This window comes from Sminthopsis crassicaudata, chromosome 2, assembly GCF_048593235.1.
Source record: "Sminthopsis crassicaudata isolate SCR6 chromosome 2, ASM4859323v1, whole genome shotgun sequence".
Classification (NCBI taxonomy): Eukaryota; Metazoa; Chordata; class Mammalia; order Dasyuromorphia; family Dasyuridae; genus Sminthopsis; species Sminthopsis crassicaudata.
Genome location: NC_133618.1, coordinates 47,646,218 through 47,673,572, shown reverse-complemented (window position 1 = coordinate 47,673,572; position 27,355 = coordinate 47,646,218). Strand labels below are relative to the sequence as shown.

At 39.7% G+C, this 27,355-nt stretch overlaps 1 protein-coding gene across 2 annotated transcripts; it reads left to right on the top strand.

Annotated features, from left to right (window-relative positions):
* The first annotated feature begins 440 nt into the window (after nt 1-440).
* LOC141554348 (mitochondrial inner membrane m-AAA protease component AFG3L1-like) lies at nt 441-27,355 on the top strand. 2 transcript variants are annotated; one of them, XM_074286143.1, is made up of 17 exons: nt 441-646; nt 3,647-3,725; nt 4,512-4,580; nt 6,680-6,774; nt 9,129-9,278; nt 11,327-11,395; nt 11,882-12,006; nt 13,335-13,605; nt 15,514-15,651; nt 15,955-16,108; nt 17,770-17,877; nt 21,853-21,978; nt 23,809-23,919; nt 25,364-25,479; nt 26,109-26,309; nt 26,394-26,588; nt 26,964-27,355. In XM_074286143.1, exons 1-17 carry the CDS (start codon nt 509-511, stop codon nt 27,180-27,182), a joined length of 2,364 nt encoding a protein of 787 aa, XP_074142244.1. In that variant the 5' UTR covers nt 441-508; the 3' UTR covers nt 27,183-27,355. The 2 variants fall into 2 exon arrangements, with proteins under 2 accessions (XP_074142244.1, XP_074142243.1); XM_074286142.1 differs by having other exon boundaries at nt 441-647; nt 3,639-3,725.

The following is a 27,355-nucleotide window of genomic DNA, read 5'->3' as shown; positions in this document are numbered from 1 at the left end:
CCCAAACAGAAATGGATGGATGTGTATGGTTTTGGTTTTTTGAGGGGGAGGGGGTTCTGTGTGCCAGGAGGAACTCAAGTTCTGTTAAGTGGAAGGAGTTACACACGGGACAAGTTCCACACTCGTAGCCAAAGAGAGGGATGCCCCTCGGAGTTCCAGGCCTGGACCACAGGCGAGGCGGAAAGATTCAATGGGAAGACCCCCGGAAGTAGGCGTCTGGGAAGATGCCTGCTCTCGGTATCACCCACCGGATACGCAGTTCGGGGAACCGAGGCCGACGGGCTTTGTCACGCCACTCGCCAGAGCCGGTCGCGGCGTCTGCTTCCGGGCTTCGTTCCCGGGCTTTCGTTCAAAGGCAGGTTCTTCCGCGGACATCTAAATTGGGGGCCTGGCGGGCTCTTTACGCACGCGCAAAAAGGAGCCGTCAGGGGGTGTGGCACGACTATGACCGCTTTGCTCTCGCGCCGGCGCGTGTGTGCCCGGGCGGCGCGAGGTCAGGGGGTGGGGCATGTCGCACAGGCTGCTGGCGGCGGTGGGGAGCCGGACGACGGCTCTGCCACTGGCCGCGCTGTGGCGATGCGGCTGGAGCGCCTGGGACCGCAGCACGGCCAGAGTGGGCTTGAGGGCTCTGAGCACCACCCGGCAGGTGAGCGAGGGAGCCGGCGCCGGCCTGTTCCCGGCCGGTGCCGAGGGCGGTGTTTCTTGCCTCAGCGCTTTAATGACGCCATCAGGGCGCGCCGGATGCGTCAGGGACGCAGGTGGGGTCGCGTGGGGCGAGGCGGCCTCCTGACGCTCCGGGACTGCCTGACACAGCTCAGCGCTTAACTGCTCCTGCCTGGCGCGTTCCTTCCTCTTGGCTTTCAGATTTGGGAGCTCATCCCCTCCTGCTCACGTGTCCTCTCCTTTCCTCCTCTGTGTGGTGCTCCCCTTATCTTAAGGACGCATCACGCGGCAGCTCCATCGCCCCCCACCCAATTTGATTAAATCCTGTCTGCACTTGATCGTTTGCATACGCTCTAGGTTCCAGCGTTATTATCCCCATTTTACTGTTGAGGAGATTAAGGGATTTGTCCAGGGTCACATAGCTAATGTCAGAAGCAGGATTTGAATTCGGGTCTTCCTGATTCCGGGGCCAGCCTCACTGAGCTGGACTTTGAAGCTGGATAGGAGCACCGCGGTTAAAATTGGGTTTGGATGATGGGGAGACATTTCTCACATACACAGTAGTGCGAATTCCATAAAACTGGCACTGTAGAGGGATGGCTGACCGGAAGTTAGCAGATGTGGGGGGGATGGTAATAGAATGTGAAGAGACAACTGGAACACGAGGGCCTCCCCCCGACCCTCTGCTCTCAGCCTCCCAACCTGTAGCATGTTTTTCCCAAAGCCGGAAGAATGGAGCCCAGCTTATAGTCCTAAGAGAATTTAAAACGGACACCTCGGGGGGATGTTAGACCGGTGGTCAGTGCGTGTCTGCCTTTGGAAGCTAGGCCTCTGCACACTGCCCCTCTGTGTCACTCCCATTCACTAATGTCTGCTCTCTCCTTGGGAAGATTCAGATACGGATTCTTTTAAACTCGATGGCGTTCTACACGGGTGGCATTTTACTTTTCAGTCGGGGGAAAGCCTTATGTGTGAAGAGATCTAGGATGCGGAGTCCTGACTTCACAGGGGTGCGGTGGGGTCCATCGAGTAGCTACAGACCTGGGAGTGCCTTTAGGCGCAGTCTCCACGTTAGCAGCTTGCTGTTACTGTACTGTTTCTACAGAAATGTTATGGTTTTGGGGAGCAGCTCGGGCTGCCTTCTCTTTCTCAAAGATTGTCCGATTGCCTTTAGCAGGAAGTCCTGCCTTTTAGCAGGAAGAGCACCACGACTCAGGAAGTGAGGCCATGACCCGGGAGTGAATTGGATTGAAGTGAAGGAGGGCGGGGCAAGATCACCTAGAACCATCTGGGTCCAGTGGCCAGTTACAGATGCAGATGGCCCTGAATGCAGGGGGAGGCCTTGGACTTTTTAAGCTGAGGTCTTAACTGGTCTTAATGCCACGTCCATTCAATAATTAAGGCAAAGAATCTTCTCCCCTAGTCAAAAAAAAAAAAAAAATCTAAAAATAGGAGGGAAAAATTGCTCCAAGTTTCTGGCCAAAGCCAAAATGATTACTATTTACATTCAGTCTGAGTCAGTGAGGATCCATTTACGTGTGGGGAACAATCTATGGCTTTTTTCTTTTTTCCCCATTATATGGAAAAAACCGTTTTTAGCATGTGTTGTGTTTTTTTTTTTTTTTTAATTTTTGAATTGCAAATTCTCTTCTTTCCACATGCCTCTGTGATAAAAGTTATACATGTGTAATTCTGCAAAACATGTTTCTGTATTAGTCATTTGAAAGAAAACAGAATAAGAAAAAAACATAACGTGATCATTTGATCTGCATTCAGTTCTTTATTTGGAAGTGGAGAGTATTTTTCATCATAAATCCTTTGGAATTGTTTTGGATCTGTGGAGTCATTCACAGTTGATCATTATACAATACTGTTGTCACCATGTACATTGTTCTAATCCCGATGCGCTCTTCCAAAAGCACCTGCCCATCATGTTTTAGAGCACAGTAACACTCCATCACGGTTATGTGCTGTAACTGGCCATTCCCATTGATGGACACTTGCCTTTCCAACTTGGCTCATTAAGCTTTGCTTTTAAATTTTTCATTCTAGCTTCAGAACGTAACGTTTAGCAAAGCCTTGCAGAAGGTCTTCAACACAGTGTAGGGTCATTTGAAAGAACCTTGTTACTAATGAGGAACAATGTATAATAACTTTGATAGCTAATTTGTAGGTATCATTTACCAAAAACTTTCCAACCCTTGAACAATAGAGATATATGTCTGATTGCCCATGTTTTATATATATATATATAATTTTAGGCCTCCCAGGGAGGAAATTCCCTCCGATATCATAGATTCACAATGATTCTGTAACTTAGAGTGTTCCAGAGTTTCCCAGGGTACTGAGCAATTATGTGAGTTTGCCTCCCAGATGGTGTCAGGTAAATCTGGAACTTCAGTCTTGATTCTTAGACTAGCTCTCTCTGGCCCCATGCCTAAGAGCTAAGAAGCCCAGAGTGCAAGTCTCACCTGCAAGCTCTCTGTCCCTGGGCACACTGCCTAACCTCTCGGGCCTTACAATGGGGTTGCTGATCTGTATTGGTGGTGGGGTTTTCTTCAGAACTATCCAAATCATAAATCTAATTTAAAAATAGAAAAAAAATATGCCCAATATCATGTCCTAAGCTTTTAATTTTGATACTATTTACCTTCATAACATTTGACCCAGAGTAACTGTTCATATGCATCTATGATTGTTGTGTTTAAATTTAATATTAATTAAAAAAAAAAAAAAAAACAATTCCCACTGTTTTAAAGTATGTGATAAAAACAGAAGCATTTTTCTCTCTGGGCTGAAGCTCTATCAAGAATAAATGGGGGGGGGGCAGCTAGGTGGCGCAGTGGATAGAGCACCAGCCCTGAATTCAGGAGGATCCGAGTTCAAATTTGGTCTCAGACACTTAACACTTCCTAGCTGTGTGACCCTAATGTGTTGCTGGTGCAGAGGAAACTGATTATCTTTAATGTTTCCGGATCTCCAGGGAATCTACTTTCAGCAGCTGGTTCTGCAAGGAAGACTGACATCATTTTCCCAGTGGCTGTATTCAAAAGCTCCCAAAGGTACGTACTTTTCTTCAGAAGTTCTCTAGAAGAGCAACTTTGGCAAAGAGTGAATTGTGAACAGGTAGGGCTCATCTTCTTAGTGAATGAAGGGAGTTGGATGACACTAGAAGGCTGCAAAGCTTTTTCAAAAAAGTTGATTTATGAGTCCTCTTAAGGCTATTTGAAGTAATGGGGTCAGAACAGGGCAGTGCTAGATGGCCCAGTGGATTGAGCTATGAGCCTAGAATTATACTAGGACCTGAGTTCAAATTCTGCCTCAGATGTTAATACTTACTATCTATATGCCCCTGGGCAAGTCACTTAACCCCAATTGTCTCCCAAAAAAGAGAGAAAGTAATGGGATTAGAGCACTGTTTATTTTTATTGGAGAGCTGATTGTATTTCTTTGAGCAAAGAAGTTAAGAGATTATATGCATGCTAGATTTATTGAGAAGTTGTATTATGAAGCCAAAGCTGGAAAATAGATCCATTTTTAGTAGAAGTAGCAGGTGGTCAACCAGCAGGTCTTTGGTTTTGTAAAATGAGGGACAGGAACCCAAAAAGCATGTTACAGAACTTAGGAACTAGAGAGCTGCATTTCCTTCTAGGATTCAGCAATTGCATCCTGCTTGCTAGGAAATGTGGATAAAAATGTTAATTCTAGCAAGCAAGAGAGTGAAGAGTGAGAAAGGTCCAGGTTCTATCCTAGTTTCTCTCTTCTGAATTGATGTTACAAAAGGACTTTTGTAAGTTTGTGTGATTGACAACATTAAAGGCCTAGAACCTAATCATTTTGTCTCTAAGGCTTTGAGAAGTATTTTAAAAGAAGTGGAAGAAGCGCAGGTGAAGAAGAATCAGCACCTCCAAAGAAAGGTAAAGGAACCCTCCCAAACTGCCAAGATCTGCATCTAAGCATTTTTAGATTAAAGAATTCTTATTGTGATCATTTATCATTGATCACAATTCAAGGAAAACAGGTTTCTATTGGGATGGAAACTTCTCTTTTTTTTTTTTTTTTTTTTTTTTTTAACTTTCTCAGAATCCTGCCTATATTTTTCAATTGTCTTAAATCCATCACCTCTTTCCTTTGTTTTGATCTCCCTGCAGTCCTATTCTAGTCTTGAAATTACATGTACAACACAGTCAGATACACATCTCATTTGTGAACCAAACAGATTCTTGAGCTGAAAAATCAGAACCGTTACATTGTGTGTCCCCACAGCCCTTTTCTAGCAAGGCAGCTCTGGTGCAATAGGAAGAGATCTGGGTTGCCTTTTGGCTCCAAGTAACCTGGTTTCAAGTCCTGCCTTGTCTACTTGATGATAGCAACCTTGAATTCACTTCTGCTTTTTCTTCAGTAAAATGTTCACTGAAGTCCTTTTACTTCATACTTCATAGGACCATTCTGGGTATCCTATGAACCTCCTAGTCTTAGGTAACTGAAAACTGTTACCTCTCCTCTTATTTGTTGTTTCTTATTTTATTTGGAATGAGAGTATCCCAGTACAGTCCACATTTGTCTGTGCTGACCTAAGATGCTACTGGAATTAATTTATAGCAGAGTAATTCTACCAACATTTTCATTCTGCCTTCTAGCACATGCAGGAAAGTTGTCCTTTGTATTGGGCTCTTCTGTAAACTATAAAAATTTACCAAAGCAGTATCATCTGATTAGCATGATGTTAATAATTCATTCAGGCTAGAGGTATTCTTCATATCATCTTGAGAGAAGAAATGGTGGTGGGGTGGGGTGGGGTGGAAAGGGAAGGAATGAGCATTTATGTAGTACCTACTATGTGTCAGGCACAGTGTTATGCACTGTTACAAATACTATCTCATTCAGATTAAAATAAAACAAATAAGTATGATAATCCTACGAAGGGAAAAAAAAAAGTTTTCATCAGGAACAGAGATTATTTTACTGAGGTATAAAGATCAAAGGTCAAAGCTTTCTATAAAAACTTTTAGCTTTTTAAACCCTAACTTGTCCTTGGAAGGAAATAAGGAACCTATAAGGATTTCAACCACAGCTCTGTGAAGTTTACAAAATCTGGGATAACTGTAGAAAGCTCCATCTCTGAGAGATGATTTCATATCATCATATAATCTTTGATTAGAAAAAATAATAAAACAAATCTGTAGAAAATATCCATGAATCTGTAAAAGAAAAGCATCAACACTGAAAGGTGGGGACAGAGCCATCACAATAGCCCCAGTGTCCACACCAGCATCCAGAACAGCATCTATATCAGCTGAAGTCTATAGTATCTCCAGGTACTGTGAGGTTTGTGTCCTGCAGTTATTGCCATGAATATAGGACTTCTAACCATAAGGATCTATTGCTGATGCTGCTCCAGATCCTTCCTCTACAGGCTTACTAAGAAGCACTGACAGAAGCACCTGAAGATGCTGCTCTACAGTTAACTCTGATTTTTATCAAAAAGATATTAGAGACAGGAACAAGGATAGTTTTAGTGAAAGATGTTTTCTTCAAGGTAACAAGAGCGAAGGAGGATGATTTTGTGTAGGGCAGAGATGCAGATGGTTTGTGTGACCTGAAATGGATCTCTCTGCCCCAGTGTATTCTGCTTCTTGGACTCTCTTGAATCATTCCTTATTGCTAGATGATCAAGTTAGAGTTCAAGTGAATACTTGAGTTGTTATGTTTTGTTTTGTTCTTATGCCCCTTTCTAGGAAGCTTCAGTATTTTATTTCTCCATTGATTTCTGTGGATCCATTAATTTTCAATAATCCATTCTGTCAGGCATGTAGTAGGGCAGTGGCTAAGTCTTACTAGTTTCTTTGACACTAATTTATCATTATAACAAGAAGTTGATTTCCTTGACTTATTTTTTAGCCTGGCATTCTCTTTCTTCTTTCCACTACAACTACCAGTTTCTGAGTAGGATGGTGTTTACTATTTTTGAAAGTAATTTGCTGATTTTCTCAAGCCAAATTTTGCTTTTTCCTAGATACTAATGAACCAAAGGATCATGGATTCAGAGGAAATGGTGGCAAGAGAGGAGGAAAGAAGGATGACTTTGCATGGTGGAAACGGATACAGAAGGTGTGTAGAGTTCCCCAGATGTATGTCATGTTAATCTTTTTTTTTTTTTTTTTTTAATTTAATTTTTACAAAAATTTGATGCATAGGTAATATTCCAGCATTGACACTTCAAAACCTTGTTTCAACTTTTCCCGTCCTTCCCCCCCACTCCTTCCCCCAGATGGCAGGTTGACCACTACTTGTTAAATATGTTAAAGTATAAATTAAATACAATATACGTATACATGTCCAACAGTTATTTTGCTGTTCAAAAAGAAACAGACTTTGAAACAATGTACAATTAGCCTGTGAAGGAAATCAAAAATGTAGATGGACCAAAACATAGGGATTGAGAATTCTATGTAGTGGTTCATAGTCAACTCCCAGAGTTCTTTCGCTGGGTGTTGCTGGTTCAGTTCATTACTGTTCTTTTGGAACTGATTTGGTTCATCTCATTGTTGGAAAGGGCTTCATCTGTCAGAATTGATCATCATATAGTATTGTTGTAAGTATGTAATGATCTCCTGATCCTGCTCATTTCACTCAGCATCAGTTCATGTAAGTCTCTCCAGGCCTTTTTGAAATCATCCTGTTGGTCATTTCTTGCAGAACTATAATATTCTATAATATTCATATGGTACAATTTATTCAGCCATTCTCCAATTGATGGGTATCCACTCAGTTTCCAGTTTCTGGCTACCACAAAGAGGGCTGCCACAAACATTCTTGTACATACAGGTCCCTTTCCCTTCTTTAAAATCTCTTTGTGATATAAGCCCAGTAGTAACACTGTTGGATCAAAGGGTATGCACAGTTTGATAACTCTTTGATCATAGTTCCAATTTGCTCTCCACAATAGCTGGATGTATTCACAATTCCACCAACAATGTATCAGTGTCCCAATTTTCCCACATTCCCTCCATTATCTTTCTCTGCCATTCTAGCCAATCTGACAGGTGTGTAGTAGTATCTCAAGAGTTGTCTTAATTTGCATTTCTCTGATTAATAAATGTCATATTAATCTAAACATTTAGATATGTGACCATAGTCACTTTTCTCAAGTGACAGTGAAGGTGGAATTTGAGACTTTAGACAGTCTAATTCTTAAGTCTCCCTTAGATTTGCTGCATTAATAACTATATACCTTGTTCAAAGAGCTTCCTTAGTTGATTAAAAAAAAAACAAAAACTCACCAAGCCTTATAAAAACCAAGTAGGATGGAATTCTAAAATCAGGCTTTTAGATAATGATAAGTGTTGGAGGAGATGTGGGAATACTGAGACCCTAATACATTGTTGGTGGAGTTGTGAACTGATCCAGCCGTTCTAGAGAGCAATTTGGAAGTATATCCAAAAGGTTATAAAACTGTGCCTATCCTTTGATCCAACAGTGTCTTTATTGGGGCTGTATTCCCAAGAAATTATAAGAGAGGGAAGAGGACCCACATGTGCAAAAAATGTTTATAGCAGCTCTTTTTGTAGTGACGAGGAACTAAAACTGAATGGATGTCCATTAGTTGGGAATGACTGAGTAAGTTATGGTATATGAAGGTAATAGAATATTATTGTTCTATAAAAAATGATCAGCAGGATGATTTCAGAAAAGCCTGGAAAGACTCATATGAATTGATACTAAGTGAAGTGAGTAGAACCAAGAAAGTATCATACACAGCAACAAGAAGATTATGTATGTAATGATCAATGATGATGAACTTGGCTTTTTTCAACAATGAAATGATTCGGGTCAATTCTAATAGACTTGTGATGGAGAGAGCCATCTACACCCAGAAAGAGAAAGAGAGCCTGATGGACCACAATATAATATTTTCACCTTTGTTGTTGTTTGGTTGTTTTTTTCTTTCTCATTTTTTTTCCCTTTTGATCTGATTTTTCTTGTGTAGCATCATAAATGTGGAAATATGCTTAGAAGAATTGCACATGTTTGTGCACCTGCACATATTTAACCTGTATTGAATTACTCTCTAGGGGAGAGAGAAGGGAGGAAGGGAAAGAAAAAAATTTGGAACACGAGATTTTGCAAGGGTGAAAGTTGAAAACTATCGTTGTATGTATTTTGAAAGATAAAAAGCTATTATTACCAAAAATAAATAAAATCAGGATTTTATAATGGAATTCCTCATCATTGATGTATTTTCAGAGACTAGATAAAAGTTTTCTTCAAAATAAGAACAGTGTTTTAAACCAGTCACATGCAGCTATTGTGTACTTTAGCAGAAACAGTAAAATAGACTAGTGGGAAGTTTGGGGGCAACTCCAGTAATAAAGCCCAAAGAAAAAGAAAATTATTTTCATGCTTCTCTAGAATTTGAGAAAATTCTTTCATTTGTGTGAAATTCATTGGTTTTTCTTTCACAGGGAGAGTTCCCTTGGGACAACAAAGATTTCCGTAATCTGGCTATCATGGGAGCAGGCTTTGCTGTGGGATTTTTCTACTTATATTTTCGAGATTCTGGAAAAGAAATCACTTGGAAGCATTTTGTACAATATTACTTGGCCAGAGGACTGGTGAGATAAAAAGTATTGTGCATGTGATAAGGAGAGATACATTAAAATTCTACCTTAACCTAGGTATTTGCATGATTTCCACATACAGTTTGTTTTTGAATGAGGGTGATTAAGGAAATCTACTAGTGCCTTTTTGCTAATAAGTCTTGCATTGGTTATATGGAAGGATTGCGGCTTCTGAATATAGGCAGCTAAAGCATCTTTTTTAATCTGTTTGAGGTCATCTTTCTCCCATTTGATGTGGAGGGAATGGAGAATGATTATTTTTCCTTATTGCTCAAGCTTATTTTTCTTACTTGTAATTCTCTTCTCCTCTACTATTATTACATGCCTCATTGTGGCATAAAAGAAACTGTCTTCAGAGACTACATTAACAGCTTTGGTAGGTGCTGCTAAAAGTGAAAAAATTTCATAGCATGGGTCCAGACAAAACTATATGTCTGTCACCTAAGAAGTGGCTTAGCTAAGCAGAAAGCACATGACCAAAAAGCTGTCCCTCAGTGATGAAGTTTTTCAGCTACAAAAATTTATGATGACCATCAGCTGATTCATGCTGGTAAAGGTAGCAGTGTTCATAGCCTCCTGGAAGTGTTGAAATGAGCAGTGGTTTTAGACTAGCAATGGGTTAAGGCCAGGTGACTTGTTATGATGCTACCAGGAGCACTTATTCTTAACATGGTATTCTCCTTGTATTCACTCTACTGGAAAGATGTGTTTCATAGTTGATCTCTAGGAATATTACCAGAAACTAGCACAGTGTTGGTTTATCCAGATAGATTTTTTTTTTTTTTTTAATGTGGTACAGGACATCTGATACTTATGTTTAAGGTCACTATGCTATTTGGCACACAATCGAAATCACAGAATTTACAAATCCACTTAATTTAATTTTTTCATGCTGAAAAGAGGAGGTAAGACAGAGGGTGATATACACAATAGGCAATGGTTTCCTAAGGCTAGAGATAGATTTTAATAAATAAGAGTTTTGAACTAGAGCCATGCTCTCTTCTTATCAACCTACTCTGGGACTAAAGAAATTTACGAAAGTAAAAACTAGGTTACCAAGGCCCCAAAGGATGGCACTTAGCCCAGTTGAGGGTACCTCTTTGTCAAGATTTTACTTTGAAAAGCAAATCAAGATATAAATTTTATATATTCTTTGATAGTTCATTACTTCTCTCTTTTATTCTTTAAAGGGCACGTGTAATATTGGTCTTAAGTTGCATAATAGTGATATTTAATGGGCACTTTGCCAATTCAGATTTAGGAAATAATAATTCTCAATTTTCCATCTGACCTCAAAAGAATATTTGCTTAAAAAAAATAAATAAATAATATAGAATTTTGAAGAATTGACATGCATATGCAGTATGATTGTTTCCTTTTGATAAATTTTGAAATGATTGTCTTTAAATGGGAGAGTTTAGATACAAGTTCCCTCTGGGCCCTTAATTGTCAGAGTACAGTAAGCACATACTTCTATTTTTATCACTATTCTAGGAAAGAATTGCCTATTTCAGTTATTGGGTCAGAATCTGAACAGAGGAGAAGGTGGAAAAAAATCAGGAATATTTGGGGCCTTGAAGAAAATAGATGTGTGAATTCTATTCCCATGGAATAGTTTTGCTTTCTGTTTTTCTTTTCTAAGCGATCCTCAAGGTAGTTGTTTGGCATAGCTGACAATAAAACACCCATTCTAGAAGCTCGCTTGTACCTAAACTCCAGGGAATATTCTTTTTCATTCAAATGTTTCTTACTCAATTAAATGCTGCCTGGCTCTCCTCTAGAAATGATTCCTATTTTAAAAAATGTGAATAGATCAACACTCCAGGCTAGTAGTATCCATATGAGGAAAAGGAGCAGGCTAGATCAGATACTGTGGAGAATTTAACAACCTCCCAGAGAAAGTTGGAAGGTCTGAGAATTCTGTCTTGTGAATGCAGACAGAATACCCAGACACCACTATTGTCCTGTGTTTATGGCAGCCAACCTTCCCTTTGCAGAAGAGGGTCTGGCTTAACCTAAAGCTGGTTATCTCCGTTTCCTAGGTGGATCGACTTGAAGTTGTGAACAAACAGTTTGTGCGAGTGATTCCCACTCCTGGAGCATCTTCTGAGGTGAGATGTGAACTCAAAGCTAATTTGTTGAGATATTTCAGAAATTGAATCTTCTGAGTAGTCAGGAGTCCTGTGTAATGACTCTGACCATCTTTTCAGTGCTTTTCTTCAGCTTTTAAAGACTATTCTCAGCAAACTGGGAGGCATCAGAAAGGTAGAAATGGTAGATAACAGGCAGGCGGGGAGGGCTTGTTTGCACCATCACACCATGTGACATTAGAACCAAGATTGCCCACAGCCTAAGGGAAGAAAGAGGAGAAAGATTTTCTGGCTTATTGAATAATACTATCAACCTGAGACTAGACCACTGTGGAGTTCCCCTACATTGGTAGCCTTAGTGATGACATTGAATGACCATGGGCAAGGAGTAGTCTGTAAGAAGAGGCACTAGTGTGAAAAGATCACCTCTCAGAGAGAGGGGCTAAGTTGCCATATTGTTAGTGCTTTGTGCAGCTCCATTAGATTTTAGTGTCTTGGTCTCTGCAGAAATCCGTGTGGTTTAACATCGGCAGTGTTGACACATTTGAGAGAAATTTGGAATCTGCCCAGTGGGAATTGGGAATTGAAGCTGCCAATCAGGCAGCAGTGATTTATACCACCGAGAGTGATGGGTAAGTAGAAGAAAGGGGCCCCTGGGACATACATAGATCGGTGTCATGTTTATCTTGGGCATCTGGTTCTTTTTAAGAAGGCTTAACTTTTTTCTTTTTTCTTTTTCTTTTTTTTTTTTTTTTCATTTGGAAAAACTGAAGCAGAAAATTTTTAAGCTGAATAACATTATAAAAGGAGGTCATAGAAGGAATTAATAATGGAGCCCTCCTTTGGGCCCAGCTCAGGTCACTTCTTTGAAACCTTCTTACCTACTTTATTCATCCCATGATGATTTCTCCTTTTCACCTTTTGTGGAACTCCTCAACACCTTTTGATATTCTTGTACTGTTTTGTATTATTATTTTACTATTTTATTGTTAATTCTTAATTATTGTCTTACCAGCTGAATGAACTATGAACTCATAAGGACAGTGATTATGATTACCACTTCTTTGTACATTGCAAAGTTCAGAATATAATGCTATGCCTATAGTAGGTACTTAATAAGTATTTGTTATATGAGCAGATGGACAAATACATGGAATGTAATTTCAGAAAATCTTTCTTGTAATTGGTCTTGAGCTTACATTGTTTGCTCAACAACATTGGCCTTGATGATATATTAACTCCTCTTATAATCTGAAATGAGATGGTATTATCCTATTTATTTTGTTTTAATAACCTTATTTACCCAAATAAGGGATACCATTGTTTTCTTTGTTGTTGTTGGGTTTTTGTTTTTTTGTTTTGTTTTGTTTTGTTTTTGCAAGATGATTGGGAATAAGTGCCTTACCCAGAGTCACACAGTTAATAAGTGTGTAAGGCTGGATGGGAACTCAAATTCTTCAGCTCCAGGGCCGCTGCTCTATCACTGCACTACCCAGCTGACCCCAGTACTATTGTATTCTTAAATCATTCCCATTTCCCCATAAATAAACTTTAGTATCAGTAATTAGTGAGAAAGTTTAAAACTGGAATTGATTGTAGAACTGAATTAAAAAATATTAGGGTGTTAGAGAATGGGGGTTGGGTGGGGCATAATGCAATGAATCTCCTTTAACTTCCATGGAGGCTAGAACAGAAAGCTTGAATGTATAAAGCCCCTACCCTAAAAAGTATTAAGAACAAGAGGTGGCAGATTCAGGGGGAAATCGGATCGTACACCCTGACTATAAAGTCTTTTTTTTTTTTTTTTTTATAGGAATTTCCCATATAACATGGAGCATAATGTAATATTTAGCCAAACTGCTTTTTAGCGACTCTTAAATTACAAAGGTCTGAAGGTAAATCTTTGATGCTTTTCTCTCGGTGACAGTGACATTTGTGGTGTTTTGTTGGATTTTTGCAGCTCTTTCTTAAAAAGCCTGATCCCCACTTTGCTTCTGATTGGGATTTTCCTCTATGCTGTGAGGCGAGGCCCAATGGGAGTAGGACGGGGAGGAAGAGGAGGAGGCCTCTTTAGTGTTGGTGAGACGACCGCCAAAATCCTGAAGAACAACATTGATGTACGGTTTGCTGATGTGGCAGGCTGCGAAGAAGCCAAGCTGGAAATCATGGAGTTTGTGAACTTCCTCAAGAACCCCAAACAATATCAGGACCTCGGAGCCAAGATCCCAAAGGTGTGTGGGTGTGTCAGCTCCCAGACCAGGGAATAGGGCCCTTCTCTGAAGTGGGGATGAAGAGGCCTTTGACAGCTCACTCTAAGGGGTGGTCTATCTGGTTTGATGTTTTATGCTAAATCAGGAATCTGACAGAAGTCCTTGTGGCCCAGAGTAAGAAATCCATCAGTCTCTGCAAATCTAGACTGCTTATGGTTTTGCTTATTCTGATACATTTTAATACATTGTCCATATTGTAGGGCCTGTAGTTTTGCCATAATCTTATAGAGATATAGCAGTTCATATAAACAGGTGGGTAGCAGGCATTAATCCACACTGCTGTTTCCTGTGCAAAACCAACCCTCATAGGTCTTTTTTTCCCAAAATCACCCCCTCTCTTTGATTTTGAATGTAAGCTAGAGCCTCGAAGGCAGAGAATATGGGAAGTTCCCTGAACTATGAAGTAAGGAGGCCTTTTAAAGCAAAATACTTCCTCACTTTTCAGGGAAGATGGGATCCTGAGAAAGAAAGCAGGCTTGTTTTGGAAGAAGTGAGATAGATAGCATTCCCTGACATGAAAGTCAGTGTTTTTCCTCCACCTGGAAGAATCTCAGGGAGTTAGGAGCCAAGTGGAGTTTAGGAGAAGGAAGTCAGAGCACACATACCTCCAGTTCCTCTACCTTCAGACCCTCTCAGTGGAGCTGCTCTGCTTTCTAGGAAGTGGAGTCAAGTTTCCCAGAACACCAGATTAAGCCATATTCGAATTTAAACACATCAGTAAATTTCAAAAGTTAGTTATATCTCTACTATTGGCTCAACCAAGAACACAGACTCTGTTGACTATGTTGAAAGCATTATTGTATTCATTTGATTCCTCTTTTAGATCTGTGGGCCTATTTTAAGTCTTTTAAAGTATGGAAGTTATAGGAAACAGTATAAATAGAATTTGCCATTGTTTATTATCTTCCTTCATTTCACCTGGAATTCTTCTATTCTGTCCTCTTGAATGTGACCCTCTTATGAATGATAGCTGCTTAACCTAAAATTATTTACTTGCATCTTGTATATCCACAGATATACTGGCATATGCCAGTACCTTGTTAGATCAGTTTACATGGGGTTGTGGGGCTGTGTGTGTAGATAGGAAATCAATTTATATAGAAATTTATGATATTGACCCATTTAGTCTAAATAAATATAGATGAGTGATTACCAATCCTTAGGAATTGCAATAGCTTGTCATTGTTTAATTTGTGAGGCATTCTCCACTGACATCCTCATTCTCCACCTCCCTGTGACCCCAACCCACCACTATTAATAGGTTAGATGACACTCGTTTAAATTAGGTTGGGAATTTGTTTTTATTTTTGGTTTTTTTTGGTGGGAATGGATTTCAGTAACACATAAGATAATTGGAGACTATCTTAGGTATTGAAAAAAAAAAGAGTTGGAAATCATTGGTATAAATAATAAAATAGGAATAATAAGACCCATTTTTACCTTTGTTCATTGTCAGCAATAATAATAGTAATAATAACAATTGTTAGCATTTATATAGCACTTTAAGGATTACAAAACCTTTTATATTTATTTTCTTTATCCTCAAAACCACACTGGGAGATAGATGCTGTTATTTCATTTTATATATGAGGAAACAAGCTGAGAGAGGTCAGGTGATTTGGTCAAAGTCATGTAGCTAATAAGTGTCTAAGTCCAGATTTGAACTCAGGTCTTCCTGAGTCAGGACTTGCTCTTCCTGGCTTTAGCTAAAGCTTCAGACTAATAGAGTGAATGTGGTCATCTCTTTTTTAAGGATTCATGACTTATGAGCTTCGAGTTATCTCAATGCTTTGTAACTTTTGATGTGATTCCTACTGGCCAGTCTTCTTCTCCGAGATGTCTCTAGAACTCAATCCCCTTCTGTTTCAGGGGGCTATGCTCACTGGTCCTCCTGGTACTGGGAAAACCCTCCTTGCCAAAGCGACTGCAGGGGAGGCCAGTGTTCCTTTTATCACTGTGAATGGCTCTGAGTTCCTGGAGATGTTCGTGGGAGTTGGGCCCGCAAGGGTGAGTCTCTTTGATAAGCCATCATCTGCACAGACTCTTTCCTACCTGTATCCTCTCTATCTGAGGGCTGCCCATATTGAGCCCAGAGGGCTGAGATTGAATGGAATACTTCCTCTAGTCTTGGAGAAATCATTAACCTGACTGACATTTCTCCTTGTCATCACCCAAGGCTGACAAAGCTTCCTGCTCACTTGTGGGGTCTGGATTTCAGAAAGGGTCAGAGGGCAAAAGACCCTTGCTAAACCTGCAACTTATAAGGAGTTCCCTTCATATCAAAGACAGAATTGATTCTCTTTATTTTAGGTTAGGGACATGTTTGCAATGGCTCGAAAAAATGCTCCCTGTATCCTATTCATTGATGAGATTGATGCAATTGGAAGAAAACGAGGTCGTAGCAATTTTGGAGGGCAAAGTGAACAGGAAAACACTTTGAATCAGCTGCTTGTTGAAATGGATGGTGAGTTATTATGTCTTTCACTGTAATCTTGGTCTTTGCTATCTGGGTTTCATATCGTTGGCACATGTTAAGGCTGAGGAGATCCTTAGGGTGTACATGGCCCACCTCCAGCACCTTATTTTTCACTTCAAGACTTTCCTGGAAAAGTCTTCCCTGGTGACTTTTTTTTTAAATAGTTTTTTATTTTTCAAAATATATGCAAAGGTTTTCAACATTCACCCCTGCAAAACCTTGTGTTCTAAATTTTTCTCTCTCTCCTCCTCCCCCGTTCCCTAGACAGCAGGTAATCCAACATAGGTTAAACTTGTTTGATTCTTCTAAACATATTTCTAACTTTATATCTTCAACATAAAGAAGATCCAACTCACTTCCAGCTGGTCAATGATGGACAGAAACAACTACACCCAGAGAAGGAACACTGGGAAATGAATGTAAATTGTTAGCACTATTGTCTATCTACCCAGGTTACTTATACCTTCGGAATCCAATACTTAACGTGCAACAAGAAAATTGGATTTACACACATATATTATATCTAGGTTATACTGTAACACATGTAATATGTATGGGATTGCCTGTCATCTAGGAGAGGGAGTAGAGGGAGGGAGGGGAAAATCTGGAAAAATGAATACAAGGGATAATGTTATAAAAAAAAATTTACTCATGCATATATACTGTCAAAAAAATGTATAATTATAAAATTAATTTAAAAAAACCATATTTCCAACTTTATCACGCTGTGATGACTTATTTTCTAAGGACTTTTAAGCGACTTTTAAGTCAAGGGTCATTCAGTGTTCCTACATTGTCCATCTAAGCTTGCATTCAGGAAATATTCTTAGTATTTGACAGAATTGGGGGAATTGGAATGGGGTTGGGAGAGGAACCCTTTTAAAAGTTCTCTCAATAGAAACAGCCCAAGACTGCTTTATCTTAGTGAATGAAAAGGGAGAGCAAGAAGGCAGTGAGGTGACTTAGTAGATAAAGCACACCCTAATTCAAATCCTTAAGAGTTGTATACCCCGAGTACATAACTTTCTCTGAGTCTCATTTTGCTGTCTGTAAAGTGAAGTGTTGCATTTAATGGCCTCTGGAGTCCTTTCCAGCTCTATGTCTGCCACCCTCTAACAAAGGAGCATGGGACAGAGGGGACTCATGCACAAACTTCCTCTTCCTTTCTCTTCACTAATCTATAGAGCTTGGCACCCTTGGAGAGACTCAGGCTGGGAATCTGGATAAATTGGTGCAAACTAAGATTGACAGCTTTGAAAACTAGGCCTAAGAATTCACTGAGCTGTGTTTCAGCCATGACCAGGGTCCTGGGCAAAGCTGCTAAGATAGCAGAACTTGGCCTTTTTGAGTTTTTGTTTGTCCATGAGTGGAGTTAAGTTTTCGCCCTGTCATGGTGCTAGGAGAATAAGGAAATGTATGAGATCTGGGATTGAACAGGATTGGGCACAGAAGTCAGAATTGCTCCCCAGCAGAGGTGTACAGATTAGGATGAAAGTTTCTGAAAGGAATCTGGGAAGTCTGATGAGAGCTCCCCATTGTGGATGAACTTTTCTATATATTCTGCACTTCCTTTTTTCTGACAAAACAAAGTCCAGGCCAGACCCCAAGCAATTGATGTTAGAATTGACATTTCTCTTTTTTGCCTTTAGGATTTAACTCCAGCACCAATGTTGTGGTACTTGCAGGGACCAACCGCCCAGACATCCTTGACCCAGCACTAATGAGACCAGGGCGCTTTGACCGTCAGATTTACATCGGTAATGATAATACTATGCCTGCCCAAAAAATGTGCTTTTAGTCTTCACTTTCCTTTCCTAGGTTTGATTGGAATCATTAGTTTGTAGGAAAGGATCTGCTTTTAGGAGAGGCAGATGCTGTCAGTTTAGGAATTTTAAAGTAGAAAAATAAGCATGGTGAATCTATGGACCTCTATCTCCTGCTAGGTCTCCTTTTCATCAGTATTGCCTTCTGTTCGTTCTCCACCTGAGTATCCTTACTGAAATTTTAATTGCATGTTGATTCTCTTATACTTGTTATTTTTTCCCCTTCCACAATTAATTGGTATGTGTAAAAAAAAAAAAAATCTTACAAACTTATTTCATGCATCTCTAAAGCGAATAAATGATTAAGTGGTTTTTTGTTATTAGTCACTAATATGAATTAGAAGAGAGAAACAGAATTATGTTAGATCCACCTACCTAATTGTGTTTTTGGATGAAATTGTTGTTCACCATTACCAGTGGCATGGTGGTAAATGTTTAACAATTGGCTTGCTAGAAAAAAAAAAAAAGAAAGTACACATGTATAATCATGCCTAAGTTTATTATACATTTTCTCATATAAAGTGAAAGTTCACAGATCATAATAAAACGTATAGTACGCTTTAGTGTAAATGACATAAAGTCAAGAGATTCTTGACAAAAATATTCCTTGATTTTTTTTTTTTAACCAAAATTCTTTGTGTCCATGGCTAGCCTACAGTTGCAGTTCAACCATGAGTCATCAGATGGAGTTGCCTCTCAATCTGCTCTTTTTCTAATAAACATGTCATCACTTAAGTCTGTCAAATGGTCTGTTATTTGACTGTTTCTTATCCTTGTACAATTCATTTTCTTTGAACTACCAAAAGCAATATTGCTATCTTTTTTTAGCCTTTTATATAGTTGAGTGATTGGAACATTGTTTGATTCTACATTATCTACAAAATCCTGAAAACAGCTCAATCAATTTCATGTTTTAATTCATGGTGAAGTTAGTTTTTCATAAAGCCAAGTAGACAGTTCTAATAAATTAATATATGCTTTCATAATCATTTCTAAATGATATGTCAATACACTGAATTATATTTTCTAGTCTGTTTCTAAGAAAAGCATTAAATTTAGTATTTTGTTAAATGAAATTTCTTTTAAGTTATCCTGCTCATCAGATTTTCAACTTGAGTTTTTGCATGGCCCTGTGTATAAAGCCATTGACCTAGAGTCAGCAGCACGAGTTCAAATTCAGCCTTAGATATGACTAGTTTTCTAGACTGTGGGTAAATCATTTGGCCTCTGGTTTGCTTCAATTTCTTGAACTATAAAAGGATGGCTATCAAAGGTGCACCTACCTCTGAGGGTTGTAAGAATCAAGTAAGATAATATTTGTAAAGTGCTTAGCACAGTGACTGGAAGATGGTGGCAGGCACTTATTAACTGCTTTTTTTCTTCCTTCCTTCTTCAACTTGAGATTTGGATTTCTAGTACCAGTCTTTAAATTTTCTAAACCTCTCATGTTGGGTTTGATCAACTTTGCCCTTTTTGAATTTTAGTTAATTTTGACTGTAATGTAGTTGAAAAGTAATAAAAGTTCTTTAAGAATGTCAAATCATTACAGCAAAATTTTACAAGAAGTTGATGTTAGCTGGGAAGAAGAATAAGAAAAATGAAAACATAATGCAGAAAATGATCAATATACAAAACAGTCGCAGCTTGTCAACTACATACCAGCTATCTCAGTCCCAGGATTTGATCAGTTTTAATCATTTCAGGTTCAGATTCTTTAACTACATTTACAGTTTGGTTTGATTTTTATTAGAATGGGGAGAAAAAGAATAAATTTTATTCAAAAGTTTTTAAATGATCATCCTATTATTATTATCAAGTCATAATTGCAACTGATAATGCAAACAGCTCTCTAGTGTTGATATTAGGAAAATTTTCTTGTAACTTCAGGAAGGCTGCTCCAGACTTTCTTCTCAGCTAACACCATCAGAACAAAATGCAATTAAAGCTTGCTTTCAAATAATTTATTATTAAAGCTACAGTCGTTTAAAGTTATCAATAATGTATTGAAAGTACCCTCTGCTGTAGTTGATACCAGCTCTTTTAAAGCAACAAATAACATTACAGGTGCAGAGCTGATTAAACTGCACTAGCTCTGTTTAACAACTGATTCTAAAATTCCTGAAAATTTAATAATCAGCTGCTAGTACAATCTGGCTTTAGCATATTGTTGTTTATAACAAATCAATAAAATGCCAGAGATAAAAATAGTTATTGGGGACTAGCTATGTAAATGTCTCTGTGAAGTCCCGTCTCCCTCCCTCACCAGCTGAGCTGCCCTTTAACCACAAGGAGATTTTTTGGGGGAAAAGATTCATTAAAGCTAATCAGCAAGAAAAGCCTGGTGCTCCATGTAACCTACCCAATCTGTGGCTCAGGGGCTGTCTAGGAGCAGAGGAAGATCTTTGGGCCCAAGCTCCTTCTTTATAATTTTATATCCTTTGGTTTCTCCTGTTTTGTGTCTGTTCTTCCCACTTCCATTTTTGTGGTTCTCGTTTAGATTATTTTCCTGGCCCTACTGGCTTGACTTCTCCTTAGTTCATGTAAGTCTTTTAGGATTCATCATTGATTTTAGAATAAAGTTACAATTTTTGTGCCATTTAGTCACTTTATCTATGTAAATTCCAATGGGATATCCCATCCCACAATCCTGCTTATGGGACATTAGTGTTCCTGCTTCTTCACCACATACTGGTCCCATCTTTTTTCATCTTTGCAAGTTTGTTAAGTATGAGATAGAACTTAAAAGTTGTTTTGATTAGTGTTTTGAGGCATTCTTTTCATGTGGCTGTTAATAGTTTGCAGTTCTTTTAAGAATTGTTCATATCTTTTGACCTATTGGTCTTATGTGCATCTGATCATTTCATTTTACTTAATTTTACTAATAATTTCATTATTTTAGAAGGCAAATACAAAGGAATGGTTATTCTGCACTTAATTCTTTTTTTAAAACTCAATTTTATTTTATTTTCTACTCCAAATTCTTTCCTACCCACCTCTCCCCATTGAAAAATGCATGAAAAACATGTTTAGAGAAGCAGAACAATTTTCCACCATAGCTATGTCCAAATTCTGCACTTAATTATAATTCTTACCATAAAGGGAAAGGTCTGGATGGTGAAGTGGAAGCAACAAAAACCTTGAGGAAAAGAGGTTATGTGAGCTCATAGAATTTAGTATAGTTAAACAAGGGCCTGTTAGATAGAGTTAGACTTTTATTCTGAATTTTCAGAAAGAATATTATTTTTAAATTGCAAGAAATAATAGATATGACTCATGGCCAGACTCTCAAAAGGAAACTGGCCATATTTTAAATTTTTAGAAAATGAAGTAGAACTTAACAGGTAGGGGATATAAAGGGAGTAGATTATAGATTTCAGCAAAAGAACAAGTAATTTTCTGGCCAAGCTTTCCATAGATAGAATAGACTGCCTTGTGATACTTAATTTGTTCCTGCTCGGGGGAAGGATTAACCTTCAACTCTGGGGTTTTGTGGGGTGCACTGCTACTTCGATGTTTCAGCTCCAAGAATTGAGAATTAATTTTATATACATGTGGTTAGTATCTGTCTTGCTTTTGTACCCTTAGGACAGTAGAGGCCTTTCCATCTGAATGACATCTGAAATTCCTCGAATGTGTTATCTCCTCCTTTTAGAAGCTGAGTAGCCTGAGAACAGGAACTGTTTTTCTCTTTCTATCCTGAGTGCTTTGCACTTTGTAATCATTTCATTCTTTTTCCATTAATTCATTCATATCCCTGATTCACTGTATCACTAGGCTTCTATTATAGTGTTTATAAAGCAGTCTCCTAATTTCACTATATCTGAAGCTTCCTACAGCAAGGAAAACCAACATAGCTCTGACCTTTGTGAAATGTGTTCCATTTAATTGCATCTCTTGCTTGTTTTGCAGGGCCCCCTGATATAAAAGGCAGATCTTCCATTTTTAAAGTCCACCTTCGTCCACTGAAATTGGATGAAAATATTGGCAGAGCTGCCCTGGCTAGGAAACTAGCAGCTCTGACTCCAGGATTTACTGGTGAGTATCAGAGAATAGCTGGTATTAGAATGGGAGAAGGCTTTTTTTATGGTGTGCTTTTTGTATTTAGGAGAGAGGGAGGAGATGAGTCACATCAACATTGTCAGTAACTATATACCTTGATCTTAAGAATTTTGAATCAGTTGAGATAGTTAAAAGACTCCACTTAGTAAAAGTAAAAGACTCTTCCTTAGTAGTTTTTTAAGTGAATTATTTTTAATTATCTTTATTACAGAGAATCAAACTCATATCATGTCTTGGGTATGAAATTCTAAAGAGGAAAAAAATTGTATCCTCATTTTGCAGAGTTTGAGTTTGGGTACAAACTCTCCTCTGGGGTTTCTCTCCTTTTTAAAAATTAGCACCCAGGGGATAGAGAGAGACAGACAGAAAAAAAAGAGAGAGATTACTTGCTAAACATGAAAACAACCCCCTCTTTTAGAGAATCTAAATCTCCAAGAATCTCTGTCTTTCTACCCTGTCACTTCTTCTATTCAGATGTCCCATAATGGCTTCCATAGTCTTCTCTCTCACCCCTCCCCCTCAACCACCAATGTAGAGAATCTTTTTCCTCTCCCCTGCTCCCATCCCCACTGTACCACACCTGCCCTCTCACCACCCACTCTTTCTTCAGAAATTCACCCTCTCTTCTATTAGGGAGGGGCCTGGAACTAATGTAGGATAGGTAGCCTTCCTCTTGGGGAGGAGGAGATAGTTGCTATTTGGGGACCTGATCTTGGTTGTTAGGTAAATTCACATGTAGGAATTTATATTTGTCTGCTGCACAGAGATGAGTGCAGAGCTCTCGCTAAACGACTTGGCATCAGTTACCCACAAGGGTTGGTCTGATGAAGGATCTGATCCAAGAATATATTTTCTCGCCTTCCTTCTCCTCCCTCTTCCAGACTTTGGATGCCCACTTATATACCAAAATTAAGACACTGCAATAAGTTACCAAGATATTTTATTTTCTTTGATTGATGTTAGAAACAGCAGGAACTGTGGATGATTCAGCATTGCTCCCAGTTCCAGCTTCAAAGCTGCCATTTCTACTGCTCTGGTCAAAGGTTTTCATAGTGATTCTTTACCATCCTCTGAAGAGTCCAGAACTGTTCTTACCTATGACAGGAAATCCAGCTGACCAGGCTGTCCATCTGATTTCATTCCTTGTTTCATTCAGTCCTACTGTTGTGTTAGAAAAAAAGAGATGTGGCATGTTGTGTATGTCTGTTGGGGTCCATAGGACAGATATCAAATGAAACTATGTTAACAAGTGTAAATCTTTCAGCAAAATTTATTACTCTTCTTTAACTACAGAAAATAGCCCCTCTTCAGGCTATATTACAGTCATCAGGAAATTGGAAGCTTTCATCAGTCTTTCCTACTTCAAGTTTTTTTCCATTTCATAAAATTCTGAATGTTAGCAGCTTATTTTGTTGGAAGCCTGAGTGAAAACCCGAGTTCAGTATTGTCAGTGTCATGAAACTTAATCTTGTGGAGCCTGGAAAATGAGACTCTCTTGCCCCAGTCCTTACTTGCTTTTTGCTTTTGAGTGTCCCAAAGAAAAGTCTTTAGAACTTGGCAAAAAATAATGATTTTTGAAACTGTTCCCATTTCTTTTCAAGTCCTTTGCTGCAGAGTTAGGCCTGGTATCTGGGGAGGCAGTTCATGCACACTGCTGGAGATTTTTTCTGTAATCAAATTGGTCTTTGGTTGCCAAGAACTCCTGGTTGCCATCATGTGTGCCCCAGGGAGCTGGCCTCAAGAGCCAAGTTGGCCCATCCTGTCTGTCTGTGCTGTCTATCTGAGGGTCTGCTTTCCCTGACCTAGGTGCTGATATTTCTAACGTCTGTAATGAAGCTGCCCTGATTGCTGCTCGTCATCTGAATGCTTTTGTTGAAGAAAAGCACTTTGAGCAGGCCATTGAGAGAGTCATTGGAGGTGAGCCCTGGCTTGGAGCGAGGAGGGGCGGGGGTGGCATCTGCTCACTTTTCAGGGATGGTAGGAATATGGGGTCCTTAACTACGTTGTGTTCCCAAGCAGGGTGTTAGGAATATGCTTGTAGGCTTTGTTTCTACTTCCAAGAAGAATTTAGGAAAGGTAGAATTGGGACCCTGATTTTCTTCTAAGAAATCAGAGGGAAAGAGCAGAAGGATGAAATTGGTTTCCTAGGAAGAGTTTAAAAGGAAGCTATAGGGAGTTCCTCTCCGGGGCTTCTTGCACATGAGGCTTAAAGACTTAATATTAGTGCTCATCTCTAGTTAAGATAAGCTGCCTGCTCTTCTGCATCTGGCCAAAATAGAGATGGAAAATAGGCATATTTGCATTCAGTGACTCTTATGGGATGAATCTCTGCAGTCTTTGCAGCTCCAAAGTGCTCAGTCACAGCTTCTCTGGGATATAGGAAGCAGTGGGCTCTGGGGAATCTCAGCCAAGGCCATGCATAATCAAGGGTTGGAGCAGACAGATTAGACTGCAGAACTATAATCAAAATTAGGTAAAGCAAGAGAAATTTCTTCTGGGAAGCAAAAGCAAAGGGACAGCAAACTGCTCTGTCTCTGACAGAAAGAGGGGGTGGGAGGGCAAAAAGGAGCTTTCTGTAACACAGGCATGAGAGCTAGATTTTCAAATTTCTTAATTGTGTATCTTGGTAGTTCTAATAAATTAATCTATCACTAGCTATGCTGGTCTCCAATGGATGTAATCAGTTATAAAATATAGACCACCACATTTTTTACCCTTTGCTTTCTCTCTGATCTACCTGCCTTCCTATTTGTTGTTTGCAAACTGGGTTATAAGGAAGTTTTAAAAATCTCCTCTTTTCCTACTTAGTCACTCCAATGTGACTTTTGTGGCATAACTATGTTCCCAGCAATAAATTACATTGTTGCTCTGAGGCCTCTTTATAACAAGTCCCAGTTAGTCCAGAATCACAAAAAGTAGGGCGCCATGTGTAAATGGAGAATGATAATCTCTAGTTTGAAAGGATTAGAAAATGGCAAGTTTGGGAAATGTGGAATGGAAAATCTTGGGTAGGACAAGGAGATGCTGTGATCTCACTTTTCTTTTCAAAATTAGGCCTTTATAAAAGAAGAAAGTACTTCTTGCCACTTTCATTTTTAAGCCCAAATCTCTGCTTTTTCTCTCTTGTTTAAAATAGAATTAGGAAGGAAATGAGGATTTGTCTAATTTGGGTCTTGAGGAATATCAAAGAAAATAAACAAAGTAGAAGTATTAAGTCTGTCAAAGACATCAGGAAGGTTTTCTATGCCCATTCCTGTCATGCTGCATTTGCAATAAGAGAGGTAACATGATGCCCTAGATCAGCCAAGAAAAAAATCTTGGGCTTTGATGCATTTCTTTTCCCCGCTCTACTCTTCCCCAGGCCTTGAAAAGAAGACTCAGGTTCTCCAGCCCAATGAGAAGGCAACTGTAGCCTATCATGAAGCTGGCCATGCAGTGGTGGGTTGGTTCTTGGAGCACGCTGATCCCTTACTGAAGGTCAGTGTGCCATTAACTCTGCCTAGGGTGATCTTGAAAGTTTTCAAAGCACTATACATACATTATCCCACTTGATCTTCACAACAACTCTGTAAGGTAAGTGAGGATGTTGACGCCCTGAGAGTTTTAAGTGATTGACCAGGATTATAATGTAAGTAGTTATTAGTCTTTGGGGTGGGATTGAACTCCAGTCCAGTGCCTTAAATAGTGGAAAGACATGTTATCCCAGTGGTCTTTTTCTCCATAGAATTTACTGGACCATCTGACAGGAGAGTTGTTATGTTGAGCCCAGAAGGATACCTAGCATAGGGAAACTCCAGAAATATCTAAAATTATTGGCCAAAAACCTGTGCCTTCTTCATTTAGCTGCTTTGCGTAAGACACCATTGTGAGAGGCATGGTCCTTAACTCCTGGCAGATTTGGCTCCCCATGGCAGTCGTTAAATTAGTGATGTTTCATTTCCACTTCATGGAGAACACTCTCTGTGGATATGGGGAAGATTAATCTACTTCCTTACATTTTTCTAAGTGTTTTGACATCTTTTTTATCATTTGATTATGTTGATCAAGCTGTACTACTTAACATGGTCATTGGACACATAATTGACTGCCTTGGATGTGCCTTATAGGTGTCCATCATCCCCCGAGGAAAGGGGCTGGGCTACGCGCAGTACCTGCCTAAGGAGCAATACCTTTACACCCGGGAGCAGCTCTTTGATCGCATGTGCATGATGTTAGGGGGGCGAGTGGCCGAGCAGCTGTTCTTTGGCCGCATCACGACGGGGGCTCAGGACGACCTGAAGAAAGTGACACAGAGTGCGTATGCCCAGGTAAGCAGCCCCTTGGGCCCCTTTCAGTGGGTCTGCAGAGGGATCTCAGCGGCTCACTCTCCCTTCTCTGCTGCTCCCCTTTAGATTGTCCAGTTTGGGATGAGTGAGAAATTAGGCCAGATGTCGTTTGATTTGCCCCGGCAAGGGGAAACCCTGGTGGAGAAGCCATACAGTGAAGCAACTGCACAACTCATCGATGAGGAAGTGCGTCATCTGATCAACTCTGCCTATTCCAGAACTTTGGAATTGCTGACCCAGTGTCGGGACCAGGTAGAAAAGGTAAATGAGAAACAGCAGGAAAAGAGATTATTCAAATGTCAACCCCAAAATGGTGGTGTTGCCCTTCCTATCATACTTTTATGCTGCCAGCTGGCTATGTTCCAACTAGAATTTCTGATGTAGCTTTGGAACACTTCTTCTTGACATCAAGAAGAGTCCTAAAGTTGAATCTGGCCTTCATAGATGGTCGTGCTGGGCAAGTCACTGCAGAGGGCCTGGGAGTTATCTTTGGTGGCATGACCTCTCACATGGAATTTTAGAGAAGTGACCCAACCTGGGCCTCCTTAGAGATTGCCTTCTCCATCTTTGGGGGGGAGAGTGAGAATCCTGGTGGTTCTGTTGTGCACTTACCAGATTGGTTTCTGATTTTTGTAGGTAGGAAAACGTCTCCTGGAGAAGGAAGTACTTGAGAAGGCGGACATGATTGAACTTCTGGGCCCCCGGCCTTTTGCAGAGAAATCTAGTTACGAAGAGTTTGTGGAAGGCACTGGAAGCTTGGAGGAAGACACTTCCCTTCCAGAGGGCCTGAAGGACTGGAACCGAGAACGGACAGAAGAAAATGCTGAAAAACAAGTCCAGGAAAGTACTGTCTAAACCAGTTGAGGCCTCCAAGCATTTGTCTCTTATGCTTTGGGGGATGTCCCCACTCTCCTCACGCTACTTCTGGGGCTGTGGCCTCCAGCACCTCTGCCTATCAAGCAGGAAAGTTTTGGAAAGCAGCTGCCAGAATCACTGGAAAGTAAATTAAAGCACATTATAAATATCAA

Excerpts from the sequence above, each read along its gene's own strand:
- LOC141554348 (XM_074286142.1), top strand. The coding sequence starts at position 509 with ATGTCGCACAGGCTGCTGGCGGCGGTGGGGAGCCGGACGACGGCTCTG. Across the intron at positions 4,581-6,679 it reads ATCAGCACCTCCAAAGAAAG|ATACTAATGAACCAAAGGAT; the intron begins GTAAAGGAACCC and ends GCTTTTTCCTAG. Across the intron at positions 17,878-21,852 it reads TGACCGTCAGATTTACATCG|GGCCCCCTGATATAAAAGGC; the intron begins GTAATGATAATA and ends CTTGTTTTGCAG.